We start from the raw sequence: 13,405 nt of genomic DNA on the forward strand, positions 1-13,405 counted from the left end.
ATCGATGTAGGTTTGCTCGCTGAGCTGGAAGGTTCATTTTCAGATGTTTTGTCACCATACTCGGTAATATCTTCAATGAGCCTCCGGACGAAGCACTGCTGATGTTTCCTCCATTTTATTTAACCATTTGGGTTTCCTTAGGTTAGTGATGTCATTTCCTGCAGTGATGTCATTTCCTGTTCTTTTTTCTTCAGGGGGTGGTACATGGGGTCCAAGTCAGTGTGTTTGTTGATGGAGTTCTGCTGATGTTTCCTGCTTTCCATTTATATGTTTGCGTTTCCTTGAGTTGGTGATGTCATTTCCTGTGGCGATGTCATTTCCTGTTTTTTTTCAGGGCGTGGTACATGGGATCCAAGTCAATGTGTTTGTTGATAGAGTTCTGGTTGGAATGCCATGCTTCTAGGAATTCTCATGTGTGTCTCTGTTTGGCGTGTTCTGGGATGGATGTGTTGTCCCAGTCGAAGTGGTGTCCTTCCTTATCTGTATGTAACCTAGTGGCTAGTTTTCTGCTTGTTTGTCCAATGTAGTGTTGTTACAGTTCTTGCACGGTATTTTGTAAATAACATTTGTTTTACTTGTTGTCTGTATAGGGTCTTTCAAGTTCATTAGCTGCTGTTTTAGTGTGTTGGTGGGATTGTGGGCCACCATGATGCCAAGGGGTCTGAGAAGTCTGGCAGTCATTACAAAATACAATACAAACAGGCAGAAAACTAGCCACCAGGATACATGAACATCAACTAGCCACAAAACAACATGACCCTCTCTCACTAGTATCCTTACGTATAGATAAACAAGGACACCACTTCGACTGGGACAACACATCCATCCTAGGACAAGCCAAACTGAGACACGCATGAGAATTCCTAGAAGCATGGCATTCCAACTGGAACTCTATCAACAAACACATTGACTGGGAGCCCATATACCACCCCGGAGAAAAAAAACAACAGGAATTGATATCACCACAGTAAATGACATCACCAACCCAAGGAAACCTAAACATATAAATAGAAAGCAGGAACCATCAACAGTGCTTCGTCTGGAGGCTCACTGAAGATGTTACTTAGAAGGGTGACGAAATGTCTGAAAATGAACTTTCCAGCTCAGCGAGCAAACCTACATCCAGACCTCAGCCTGAGCTACACATCTTCTCAAAACCCACTAGAGTCAATTGAATTGGCTGATGTCTGGTATCTGTAACACTGGGGAACACTGGGGTGGGGGAGTCCAAAACTAGAGGGCATAGGTTTAAGGTAAGCGGAGAAAGATTTACAAAGAACCTGAATGGGCAACGTTTTCACATAGAGGGCAGTGCATGCATGGAATGAGCCACCAGAGAAGGTGGTGGAGGCAGGTTCAGTTACAACATTTAAAAGGCATCTGGATGGAGTATATGAATAGGAAAGCTTTAGAGGGCTATGGGCCAAGTGCTGGTAAATGGGACTAGGTCTGTTTGGGATGACTGATTGACACATGAGTTGGACTGAAGGGTCTGTTTCTGTGCTGTGTGACTATGACACAGGAGGAGTCACCTTTGGCTGAAGATTACTGTAAATGCTACAATCTTATCTTTTGCACTGATGTGTTGGGGCTCTTCCATCATTGAGGATGAGGATATTTGTGGACCCTTCTCCTCCGGGGAGATGTTTAATTGTCCACCATCATTCACGACTGGATGTGGCAAGACTACAGAGCGTAGATTTGATCCATTGGTTGTGGGGTTACTCAGCTCTATCACCTGCATCTTATGTTGTTTGGCACGGAATTAGTCCTGTTTAGGAGCTTAATCAGGTTGACAACTCATTTTTGGGTACCCCGGTGCTGCTCCTGGCATGCCCTCCCGCACTCTCCATTGAACCAGGGTTGATCCCCTAGCTTGACAGTCATGGTACAGAGGAGATATGCTGGGCCATGAGCTTGCAGATTCTGCTGCTGTTGATGGCCCACAGTGCCCCATCGAGGTCCTGTCTTGAGTTGTTCGATCTGTTTGCAGTGTATCCTATTTAGCAGAGTGTTGGTGTTATCAATGTGAATAAAGGACTTTATCTCCACAAGGAGTATGCAGTGGCCACTCTTCCTGATACTGGCAAGGACAGATGCATCTGCAGCTGGCAGATTGGTAAAGATGAGGTCAAGTATGTTTTTCCCTCTTGTTGGTTTCCTCACCATCTACCACCAACTCAGTGTAGCAGCTATGTCATTTAAGATTGGATCAGCTCAGTCAATAGTGCTGCTGCCATCCCCACTTAATTGGCAGCATATCTACAAACCTTCCATTACATACACTGCTGCCACTGAGCGTCAGCCATCTATAGAGATTCACCAATGCTCCTTTCACGCCACTTTCCGAACCCACAACCCCCATTTCCATTTCAAAGGACAAGGGCAGCAAACACATAAGAACACTGCCAACTGTAAGTTCCCCTCCAACCCACTCATCATCCTGCCTCATAAGTATATTTCGGTTCCTTAATTGTCGCTGAGTAAAAATCCTGAAGTTCCTTCTCTCATGGCATTGTGGGTCTGCCTGCAGCATATGGACTGCAGCAGTTCAAGACGTGGAGGTGCCGGTATTGGATGGGAGTGGACAAAGTCAAACATCAGATGATACCAGCTGCCTGAGAAAGGAGCGGAGGCCCTGAAAGCTTGTGGTTTCAAATAAACCTGTTGGACTGTAACCCGGTGTCTCGTGATTTTTGACGCAATTCAAGAAGGCAGCTCACCGGACATTCTTAATGAAAACTAGGCATGGGCAATAAATACTGACCAAAGGAAGATGCATGAAGACTAAAGGACATAAAGCAGAGGGTACTTGTGAATAATTAAGGATGGTGAAGGTTAATTTTCCAAACAAACCAATTAAAGCATCTATAATGCTTCCTTTAACACCCTCAGATGGAAACTATCAGATCCTGGGGATTTGTCACTCTTTAATTCCATTAATTTCCTCATTACCAATGTTTTACTTATGTTAATTTTGTTAATGATAATTCAATTCCTGTTCACAATCGACTATTAATTTCCTCAGGACTTCTGGCAAGTTATCCTCCTTTTCTCCTGTGAATTATGAGGCAAATTAATTATTCATCATCTCCGCCGTTTCCACATAGTCAGTTATAATATGCCCATGTTCAGTCTTTAATGGGCCAGCATTACTCCTGACCACCCACTTTCCCTTGACTGTACAATTTTTTTCTTATTGGTTTTGATGCCCCAGGCAAGTTTCTTTTCATATTTCCTTTTACTAGCTCTTATAGGTTGCCTTGTGACCCTATGCTGGTCTTTGTATCTTTTCAATTCAGCAGGATCTGTGCTGTTTTTGCATTTTCCTCAGCTCTTATCTTTTTAATCGTCCATTGCTTTTCCTTCTGTGAAGTGGAGCTTTACCCTCTCAGAGGTATGAAGTGGTTTTGTATTTTGTTAAATGTTTCTTTAGACATCCTCTGCTATTCTTTTGCTGTTTTACCCATTAGAAGATTTTCCCAGTTTAGAACATAGAACATTGCAGCGCAGTACAGGCCCTTCGGCCCTCGATGTTGCGCCAGCCTGTCATACTAATCTGAAGCCTATCCCACCTACATTATTCCATATGCCTATCCAAGGACGACTTAAATGCACTTAAACTTGGCGAATCTACTACCATTGCAGGCAAAGCATTCCATACCCTTACTACTCTCTGAGTAAAGAAACTACCTCTGACATCTGTCTTATACCTATCTCCCCTCACTTTAAAGTTGTGTCCCCTCGTGTTTGCCGTCTCCATACTTGGAAAAAGGCTCTCCCTGTCCACCCTATCTAACCCTCTGATTATCTTGTATGTCTCTATTAAGTCACCTCTCAACCTTCTTCTCTCTAACAAGAACAGCCTCAAGGTCCTCAGCCTTTCCTTGTAAGACATACCCTCCATACCAGGCAACATCTTAGTAAATCTCCTCTGCACCCTTTCCAAAGCTTCCACAGCCTTCTTATAATGTGGTGACCAGAACTGTACACAATACTGCAAGTGTGGCCGTACCAGAGCTTTGTACGCAGCCTCTGAAGTAACTCTATACACATACTCTAACTTTATTTACACATGAAAATTCCTTGACTTCGTGCTGCTCCTTCAGAGTCAGCTCTGAGGGCCAGAAATCTCTGACACGTCTTTTTATCTGTCAGCCAGGGCTCCCTAATTAGACCAGCTGGCTGACCTCGTTACAATCACTACAATCTCTGTCTCACCTCATTAACGTTGGCCTCACACAAATCTAAAACTGTAGTAGTTGATTCATGATTTTTCACTTACAAATGGGACAATGAACTCAATCATGTTGTGATTGCTATTTGCTAAGTGTTTGTCACAGTAGCTTTTTAAATCCGAAATGCACTATCTAAAACAATGAAGAAGCAGCTTTAACAGTAACTTTCTAAATTGGGGTAAAACTGGAAGAGGCAAATAAACTACAGAGCTATGGGAATAGAACAGGGAAGTAGGATGAATTAGATTACTTTACCAAAGATCCGAGCTAGTACAGGCACTATGGGCTGAATGGTGTCCTGTTCTGTAGCACTGTAAGATACTGAAAAGAAGAGTGAGAGTACATGAAATTTAGGAAACCTCGACAAGAGAGGATAAAGGTGCAGAAAAGATTAGGAAATTCCAAATGTGTGAAGGTTGAGGAGAAACAGGATATAGTTATCTTATTTTTATGTATGAAGCTCACTCTGGTGGGAGAGACATAAATATGATCTCCAGTTTCTATTCTGTGGTGTGAATCCATCTACAGTTAAGGCCAATCCATGATGTAACTGGTGGCAAGTAATAGTTTAAGTAACTCTAATGTTTATCTTAGAGTCTGCATTGAATAGAACTCGGGAGGAGGTTTGCTTGAAGGTCTGACTTATTGTTTATTAGTCAGAAAAAGCCCTTTAATGAAGAGCAGTAGCTAGAAACACTGCAATCCAATATTCAGAAACATTGACTACCATAGTTGATACTGCTGTTATTAAATTTTAGCATCTTTAATAATGAAGCACAGAATGGGAAACTATTTAAATGGTTGGGTTGAAATTTCTTCTGTTGGTAATTTTACCATCAAGATTTTTGTGAAGGGACCAAATCCCAATTTGCCATCACCAGCATTTCCAATGAGTTACTGACAGAAGGTGAGATTCATTGCAGCTCTGACTTGGGTCATTATTACTGCTGAGAATTAACAATGTGAACAGTCGTAGTCATGTGCAGTGGGTAAACCTAAGAATCACAAGTAGAGGCATTATTTTCACTTCTTTGATGACTGAGAAATGCTTGAGGAGGTTTTCTGAGATCAGGCCATTTATTCACTCAGCTTCAACTTAACATGTCCCTTTATCTGAAATGCACAGCTCAGGGAATCCCATGTTTTACCAGACCAGGATCTATCTGTTCAGGAACTGCAAGTTCGTCTGGAACAGGAAAGGCAGCTTCGGGAGGGCGAAAATGAAAAATTCACCAGCAAGATCATTCAGGTGGGTACCGATAATCTCTGAGGTAAATTATTTGAGCAGATTCACATGATCTCCTGGGAAAAAGTTACACTTGAGAAGAGTGTGACCCTTGCTGATTCGAGTGCTGCAGAATCATAAAGTGCTAAATTTAATCCTTGGCCTCTGCTCAATCGGTCATTTACACTCGTGTTTTTGTTTGGATCCCTTTGGTCTCAGTGTCTATGGGTATGGGTGAAGTTCTGCACTTACTTGCTATGCAGTGATCTCAACTCGAAAGTGGATGTGTGGGCATTAGGTGAGGGCGGTGGAACAATCTGTTAACATAATTCATGTTCAGACACAAAGAAAGGAAACTTGGTAAGGAGCTAGAGGATTGACAGTGTAATTAGAACCATAAACCTTCAAGAGCTGACTGTGTTGGAATGGCTGGGTCAAAAATTGGATGGATTTGACTGTACAACAAGGAGACCGATTCTCTGTTCTTTAGATTCAGTGTCATCTCACATTAAAAGCCATTCTAATAATAATTATTAACAAAAACATGACTTACACACCCTTTTGCAAAAAGAGATATTGGAGACCAGTCCCAGGGCAAAACATGACCTACTCACCTTGTGTGTTACATCCCTTGACTGCCCTCACTATAAGGCAGAAGTGGGTACTGCAGATGCTGGAGATTAGAGTCAAGATTAGAGTGGTGCTGGAAACGGACAGCTGGTCAGGCATCATCCCAGGAGCAGGAGAAATTGAGTTTCGGGCAAAAGCCTTTCATCAGGAATGAGGCTGGGAGCCTCAGAGGTGGAGAGCTAAATGAGAGGGGGAAGGTAGCTAACAGTGCAATAGGTGGGTAGAGGTGGGGGTGAAGGCGATAGGTCAGAGAGGAGGGTGGAGCAGATAGATGGGAAGGAAGATTGACAGGAGGGACAGGTCATGAGGATGGTGCTGAGCTGGAAGGTTGGAACTGGGGTAAGGTGGGGGGAGGGGAAATGAGGAAACTGGTGAAGTCAACATTGATGCCCTGGGGTTGAAGTGTTCTGAGGCGGAAGATGATGCGTTCTTCCTCCAGGCATTGGGTAGTGAGGGAGTGTCGATGAAGGAGGCCCAGGACCTGCATGTCCTCGGCAGAATGGGAGGGGGAGTTGAAATGTTCGGCCATGGGGTGGTGGGGTTGATTGGTGCGGGTGTCCTCTTTACAAGCTGTGGCCTTCCATGAGTTCAGCCTGAGGACCTTCTATCCTTTGGAAAGCTGTCCAACTGCTTAAAATTCCTGATGACAGGGTTCTCCCTGACTGAAAGACTTTCGCCGATATAGAAGAAGCCTTTGCCAGTTTTACCTTCACCAGTTCTCCAGCCTAGCCTTCTTTAACAAGTACTCTCTGGATCTCCCAGAAGGCAAAGCACTTATGCACCTTTCAACAGCAAACCCATAATTAAGGGCTCACCCACTGCGGGCAATCCTATTTGGAATATATGACCAATTTGAGACCCGGTACAAGGTGAAGGTCACATAGCTTGAGAAGAACCGGTGACTTGAGACCTATAGTTCCCATAGCTTTTCTCAACTGAGATGTTTTCTCTGATGATGTGAGTGTTTTGTAGATGAGTTGATAGAAATAGATTTGATACAATTAGTTAACAGTTCTATTATTTTTATAAGGTGTGACTACCTGGATGGGGCAAACTTGATTGACCTTGGCTATTCTCGTCTTGCAATTGCTAGATTCCTGCTGGGAATTGGTGATGGTTTTCCTTTTCATTAATCTGCAGGGATCTTGCTTTTTGGTGCATAGGGTGTCAGAGAGTGTGGTGCTGGAAAAGCACAGCAGGTCAGGCAGCATCGGAGGAGCAGGAGAATCGACATTTCGGGAAATTTCCTGATGAAGGGCTTTTGCCCGAAATGTCAATTCTCCTGCTCCTCAGATGCTGCCTGACCTGCTGTGCTCTTCCAGCGCCACACTCTTGACTCTAATCTCCATCATCTGCATTACTCACTTTCGCCTTGTCAATAAGTCAGTCTTGTATCTGACTCCCAGCTCCAAGTAGTTGAATGCTGTTGTTTCTGTGGCAGTGGTGTTGTGAATTGCTCATCTCAGTATGAGGACTGTAGGAGTTAGTGAGCAGAGCACCCCAGTTGTGGAAGTGCATGTCTCCTAACAGCCTGTTTTTCATGATAGAGTAAGAGGCCATTTTGCCCAGAGGTAGTCAATGAACCTGACAAAAGTCCCTCTATCATTTAAATACAGAGAGATTACCAAACTCTGAGGTTCAGACAGATCTTGCTGTTGAGTACCTGAAACAAAGGAGGTTAATATGCAAGTCCAGCATGCTTTCAGGAAGCCCAATGGAATCTCCTCATTTGTTGCCAGGGATATGGAATGTAAAACCAGGTTTGTTTTGCTAAAATTGTTCGGGACACTGTAGAGATCTTGAATACTGTGCACAGTTTTGATCTCCTAATTTACTGAAGGATATAAATGCATTAGGAGTAAGTTCAGAGATGGTTCAATTGACTGATAGCTGGGAAGGTGGGCTTATGTTATGAGGAGAGGTTGGGCAGACTGGACCTTAATCCATTGGAGTTTAGAGACTGATCTTGCATTCCTGAGGGGTTTGGCAGAGTGGATTATGAAAGGATGCTGCCCCTTATGAGAGAGAGACTGCACTTTGGGAGGACAGAAGGATGTCCCATTTAAGATAGGGGTGTGGTGACATTATTGATTCTTGGAGGGACATGAATCTTTGGAACTCTGTTCCCCAGGGTTTGGTCACGGCAGGGTCATGGACTATTTTTAAGGCAGTCAGAAGTTAATAGAGGAATAGGTAGGAATGTGTGTAGTTGAGGCCACAGTCAGATTCACTCACGATCCTACTGAATGGTGAAGCCGACTCGAAACGGCTCAAAATCCCTAACGAATGTTCTTAAAATTCAGAAGGATCTTTATTTCCTGATGAGGAAAAATGCAGCTCGCATTCAAAGCAGAGCATTCTTTTCCTTTTGAGGCAAGATAAATAGCAGAAATCTGGGACCAGTCATGAGAAGGTTTCTTGTCAGCCCCAAAACTGTATTCAAAAGGGAAACATTTGCAAACTTATGGAGAAAGAGTGCAGGAATGCAACTGAAGTGCTATATGATTCTATATGTAATAGTCAGAAAGTAGCTCAGGTCAGGCTCCTTCCAAAGTTTCTGATCTATGTGGTGATGTGTGTAGAAAGTTGCATTTGTATTTGGTTTTATTCCTTGGACTTATTCAAGTCAGGAGGACGTCATTGTATCTCCCACTCTTTGCCAGGCTTTCAGTAAACTTTTCCAGGGAATTTTTACTGAGACAAAAAAAATGGATAGATGCCACGGAGCTTTGAGTCAAGAGTCTGTCCAGAATGTTATAGCCCCCATGATGTCATCTCCCCACACGCACACTGCGTAGAAAGGAAGTAATTGTATTCCTCCAATCATGGAAAGGGAATCAAGAATTTCTTCACAGAGTCATGCTGAGGTTAAGAAACATTGGCAGAAGATTGTGTTCATGTGGAAAATGTGGAGTCAAATTTATCTTGAGACTTTTTAAATTGCCTCAAGCAAATACGCTCCTTGGGCAAAATGCACTAATTATTTTCCGTAACAAATGTTATTTAATTTCTAAATTGTAATGTTACTGGTCTAATGCATCCATTTCCTTTTTAAGTCTTGCCAGCTGAGGTCATTGGACTTGAGATAGCCACAGGCATTTTGTTATGGTTCAGTTTCATTTGGTGATTAAAAACATACTGTTACATGCTCACACAGTGGGATTTATAATTTATAAACAGGATTTAATTCAGAGTGGATTAGTAGTGTGTAATACAATGGATTAGAAAACAGGGCCCTCGTCAGGTCCACACCCCCCACCAACCCAACCTCCATTCCCGGCACCTTCCCCTGCAACCGCAAGAAATGCAAAACTTGCGCCCACACCTCCCCCCTTACTTCCCTCCAAGGCCCCAAGGGACACTTCCATATCCGCCACAAATTCACCTGCACCTCCACACACATCATCTATTGCATCCGCTGCACCCAATGTGGCCTCCTCTATATTGGGGAGACAGGCCGCCTACTTGCGGAACGTTTCAGAGAACACCTCTGGGACACCCGGACCAACCAACCCAACCATCCCGTAGCCCAACACTTTAACTCCCCCTCCCACTCCACCAAGGACATGCAAGTCCTTGGACTCCTCCATCGCCGGACCATGGCAACACGACGGTTGGAGGAAGAGCGCCTCATCTTCTGCCTGGGAACCCTCCAACCACAAGGGATGAACTCAGATTTCTCCAGTTTCCTCATTTCCCCTCCCCCCACCTTGTCTCAATCAAATCCCTCGAACTCAGCACCGCCTTCCTAACCTGCAATCTTCTTCCTGACCTCTCCGCCCCCACCCCACTCCGGCCTATCACCCTCACCTTGACCTCCCTCCACCTATCGCAATTCCAACGCCCCTCCCCCAAGTCCCTCCTCCCTACCTTTTATCTTAGCCTGCTGGACACACTTTCCTCATTCCTGAAGAAGGGCTTATGCCCCGAAACGTCGATTCTCCTGTTCCTTGGATGCTGCCTGACCTGCTGTGCGTTTCCTGCAACACATTTTCAGCCCTGAGTCTTACCCAAATTGATAAGGAGCTTCCTGTGTCTGAGGAAAACCTGGAAATACAATGGGCCGTGTTTCCTGATGCTGAGTTGGATTGAACTCCATGTCAAACTGGTGAGACAGATATCGTCTCTTTTTGCCTCGGTGAATTACAGCAGTGGTTTTACAAGGTCTAATTGGAAATAAATTCCCAACATGCAGGAAAGCCTGTTGTTGGGTGCTAGTGGGCACAGGTTTGGCATGGAGAGATCTGAGTGCCTTGGTAAGGCAGCAGTAATTAAGCCTCTGCTGACACCTCAGATGGATATAGTATTGAAGCAGTAAAAAGGTGAAAAAAGCCAGAATGTGCTCAATACTGAGATTAGATTTCAACGTTGCTCCACTTTTGATCATAGAGTGAGAAAAATCATTTCCCCCAACCCCACCCCCTGCTGCAAAAGTATCTGTAAAGTCTGCATGCAAAGACCTTTAAATTTAGATTTGTTTTGAACACCACGTCTTAATTATGTTTCTCTTGTATATATATTGTGGGGATTAGGGTGGAAGGTTATTGAAAAGGATCAAAAAGTGTGGAGCTGGAAAAATACAGCTGGTCAGACAGCATCCGAGGAGCAGGAGAGTTGACGTTTCAAGCATAAGCTCTTCATCAGGAATGACTCTCCTGCTCCTCGGATGCTGCCTGACCTGCTGTGCTTTTCCAGCAACACGGTTTTTAACTCTGATCTCCAGCATCTACAGTCCTCACTTTCTCCTGGTTATTAAAGAGGGACCAGGACCTCTTTCTGATCGATGTAGCGCGAAGTGAATCCTGAGGTGGGCCTTTTCTTGACTGATTGCATCTTTAGCTTCATGTTCTAGTAAATCTAAAGTGCCTGGAGTAATATTTTCTTTGCTGCCACAGATTGAAGAAGAAAACCAGAAGAACTTGCGCAGGAAAGACTTTGAAGTGCAGAGCCTGAGCTTGCAGAACAGGCTGGAGCAGAAGTCATGGAGTCATGAGAGGGCCCTGCTACTGCAGGAGATGAGAATGTTCAAGGACAGCACTTACCTGTTCTATGTCAAACTGAAATGGCTGCTCAAACACTGGAGGCAAGGCAAGAAGGTGGAGTACAGTGAAGAGGACATCTTGGAGGTATGACCCCTGATCCCTGCATCTCAACTCTATGCACAACTAATTTGCAGTCTTGAGCAGTCTCAGTTTTTGATTTTGGAATTGAGATTTGGCAAATAATTTTAAAAATAGGACAGGCACAGAGGTGCATGGGAATGATGGGATACTGAGATTTTTGTTTTATTATTTTGTGGGATATGGGCATCATTGGCTGACCTGCATTTGTTGCTCGTCCCTGTCTCCCCTTGAGAAGGTGATGGTGAGCTGCCTTCTTGAATCTTCTTGCAGTCCACCAAAAGTTGGGGAATAAAGAGAACTTGGGCTGTATTGTCCACAGATCCCTGAAAGGAACAGAATAGATTGGTAAGGATGTTAGCAAGGCATCTGGGATCTTTGCTTCATAGAATGTAAGAGCACAGTAGTTGTGCTAGAGTTGTATGAAACACCAGTTAAACGACAGCCAATGTGTACAACTTTGGTCAGTGCCTTATGAGGATGTGATTGCACTAGAGAGGGTACAGAGAAGCTGAAAAGGATGTTGCCAGGAATGGAACATTTTGGCATTGAGGAAAGGATTGTTTATTTTGGCACAGGGGAAGCTTCCTTGTATTTGAAACAAGGCTTAAGGACATGGTAGAGCTATCACAACATCCAACACAGGAAAAAACGCTGTGTTTTCAAACTATAGCTGATGCCAATATTGATTAATCTCTATCCTATTGATTTCTTTAGCGATCTTCGAACACAAGATTTAATTCATCCCAGGCAAAGAATGAAATGTTGAGATCTTTGTTAAGCTACTCTCAGTCAAAGCAGGGAGAGAACAAGTCACAGCTCCAGCTATTCTCCTTGCTGTCAAAGAATGAATTACAAACCTGTTTGAATCTTCAGTACTGTGGACTCGTCCTAGTCGCCGTGACAAAACGCTGGTATCATGAAGCTTTTACAGCAGTTGCTGAACCTACCTCATATTTCTTTTCTGTTTAGTGATTCTTGCTTATCACATTCATGAGCTTCTGTGGCAGTTCTCCTGTACCTTTTCAACCTCATCACGTTACTTGTCCTTTAGCATTGTATTCATAGAGGTCGACAGCACAGAAAAAGGCCCTTCGGCCTATCAAGTCTGTGCTGATCACCCGACTATTCTGATCGCATTCTCAAGCATTTGGCCTCCAGCCTTGACATGCCTTGACTTTCTTTAGTCCTTCCCATAAGTTGTTCTTATTTCATTTCATCACCTTTCATTTTGCACTTTTCCTGCTCATTTTCATTAAATCACAACATTTGGCTGTCACTGTCCATGTCAGCATTCATTGCCCATTCCTGACTGCCCTGAGAAGGTGGTAGTGGCTTGTCTTCTTGAGCGGTTGCAGGCCTCGGGACTCAAGGACACTAATGGTGTTGTTTGGAAGGAAGTTCCAGGATTTTGACACACCTGTGGCAAACTAACAGCAACATAGTTATAAGTCAGGATGATGTGAGACTTGGAGGGAGAACTTGCAGGTGATAATGTTTGGAATCATCTGCTTTCTTTGTCTGTCTAGGTGATAGAGGTCACAAGGTTGCAAAGATATAACAAAGCTCAATTACAGATAAGTATCTGCTACCAGTGTGCATTGGTAGTGAAGAAGTAAATGTTGAAAGTGGTTGATGAGGTGATAGTCATGTGGCTGCTGTATCTTGGATAGAGAGTTGAGCTTCGTGAATGTTACTGAAGCAAGTGGAACATATTCCATCACACACCTGACTTTTATTTTCTGGGTGGCACAGTGGCTCTGTGATTAGCACGGCCTCCTCACAGTGCCAGGGACCCAGGTTCGATTCTACCCTCAGGTGATAGTCTGTGTGAGTGTGCCCGTTCCCTCTGTGTCTGCATGGGTTTCCTCTGGTTGCTTTGGTTTCTTCCAACAGTTGAGAGATGTTCAGATGAGGTGGATTGGCCATGCTAAATTGCCCATAGTATCCAGGGCTGTGCAGGCTAGGTGGGTTAGCAATGGGAAAAACAGGGTTACAGCAGTGGGCTGGGTGGGTTGTTCTTTGGAGGTTCGGTGTGGACTCGATGGGCCAAATGACCTGCTTCCATACTGGTGGAATTGTAGATGGTGAACAGACTTTGTGATGTCAGGAGGTGAGTTGCTACAGAATTCCTAGCCTTTGAACTACTGTAGTAGCCATATGCCTATATGGCTAGTCCAGTTTAGTTTCAG

General features: G+C 44.0%; 1 protein-coding gene across 3 annotated transcripts in view; it reads left to right on the forward strand.

The window, feature by feature from the left end:
- mtcl1 (microtubule crosslinking factor 1) overlaps positions 1 to 13,405 on the forward strand; it is a 211,681-nt gene that overhangs the window by 121,846 nt on the left and 76,430 nt on the right. For all 3 annotated transcript variants that reach the window (XM_043687777.2, XM_043687778.2, XM_043687776.2), the window contains exons 7-8: positions 5,365 to 5,487; positions 10,989 to 11,219. In XM_043687777.2, coding sequence (XP_043543712.2) covers positions 5,365 to 5,487; positions 10,989 to 11,219 — 354 coding nt within the window. The remainder of the gene's footprint in view (positions 1 to 5,364; positions 5,488 to 10,988; positions 11,220 to 13,405) is intronic.

The sequence above is a fragment of the Chiloscyllium plagiosum genome, unplaced genomic scaffold (assembly GCF_037043375.1).
Source record: "Chiloscyllium plagiosum isolate Xiang-an unplaced genomic scaffold, Cpla_swu_hap1 HiC_scaffold_4, whole genome shotgun sequence".
NCBI lineage: Eukaryota > Metazoa > Chordata > Chondrichthyes > Orectolobiformes > Hemiscylliidae > Chiloscyllium > Chiloscyllium plagiosum.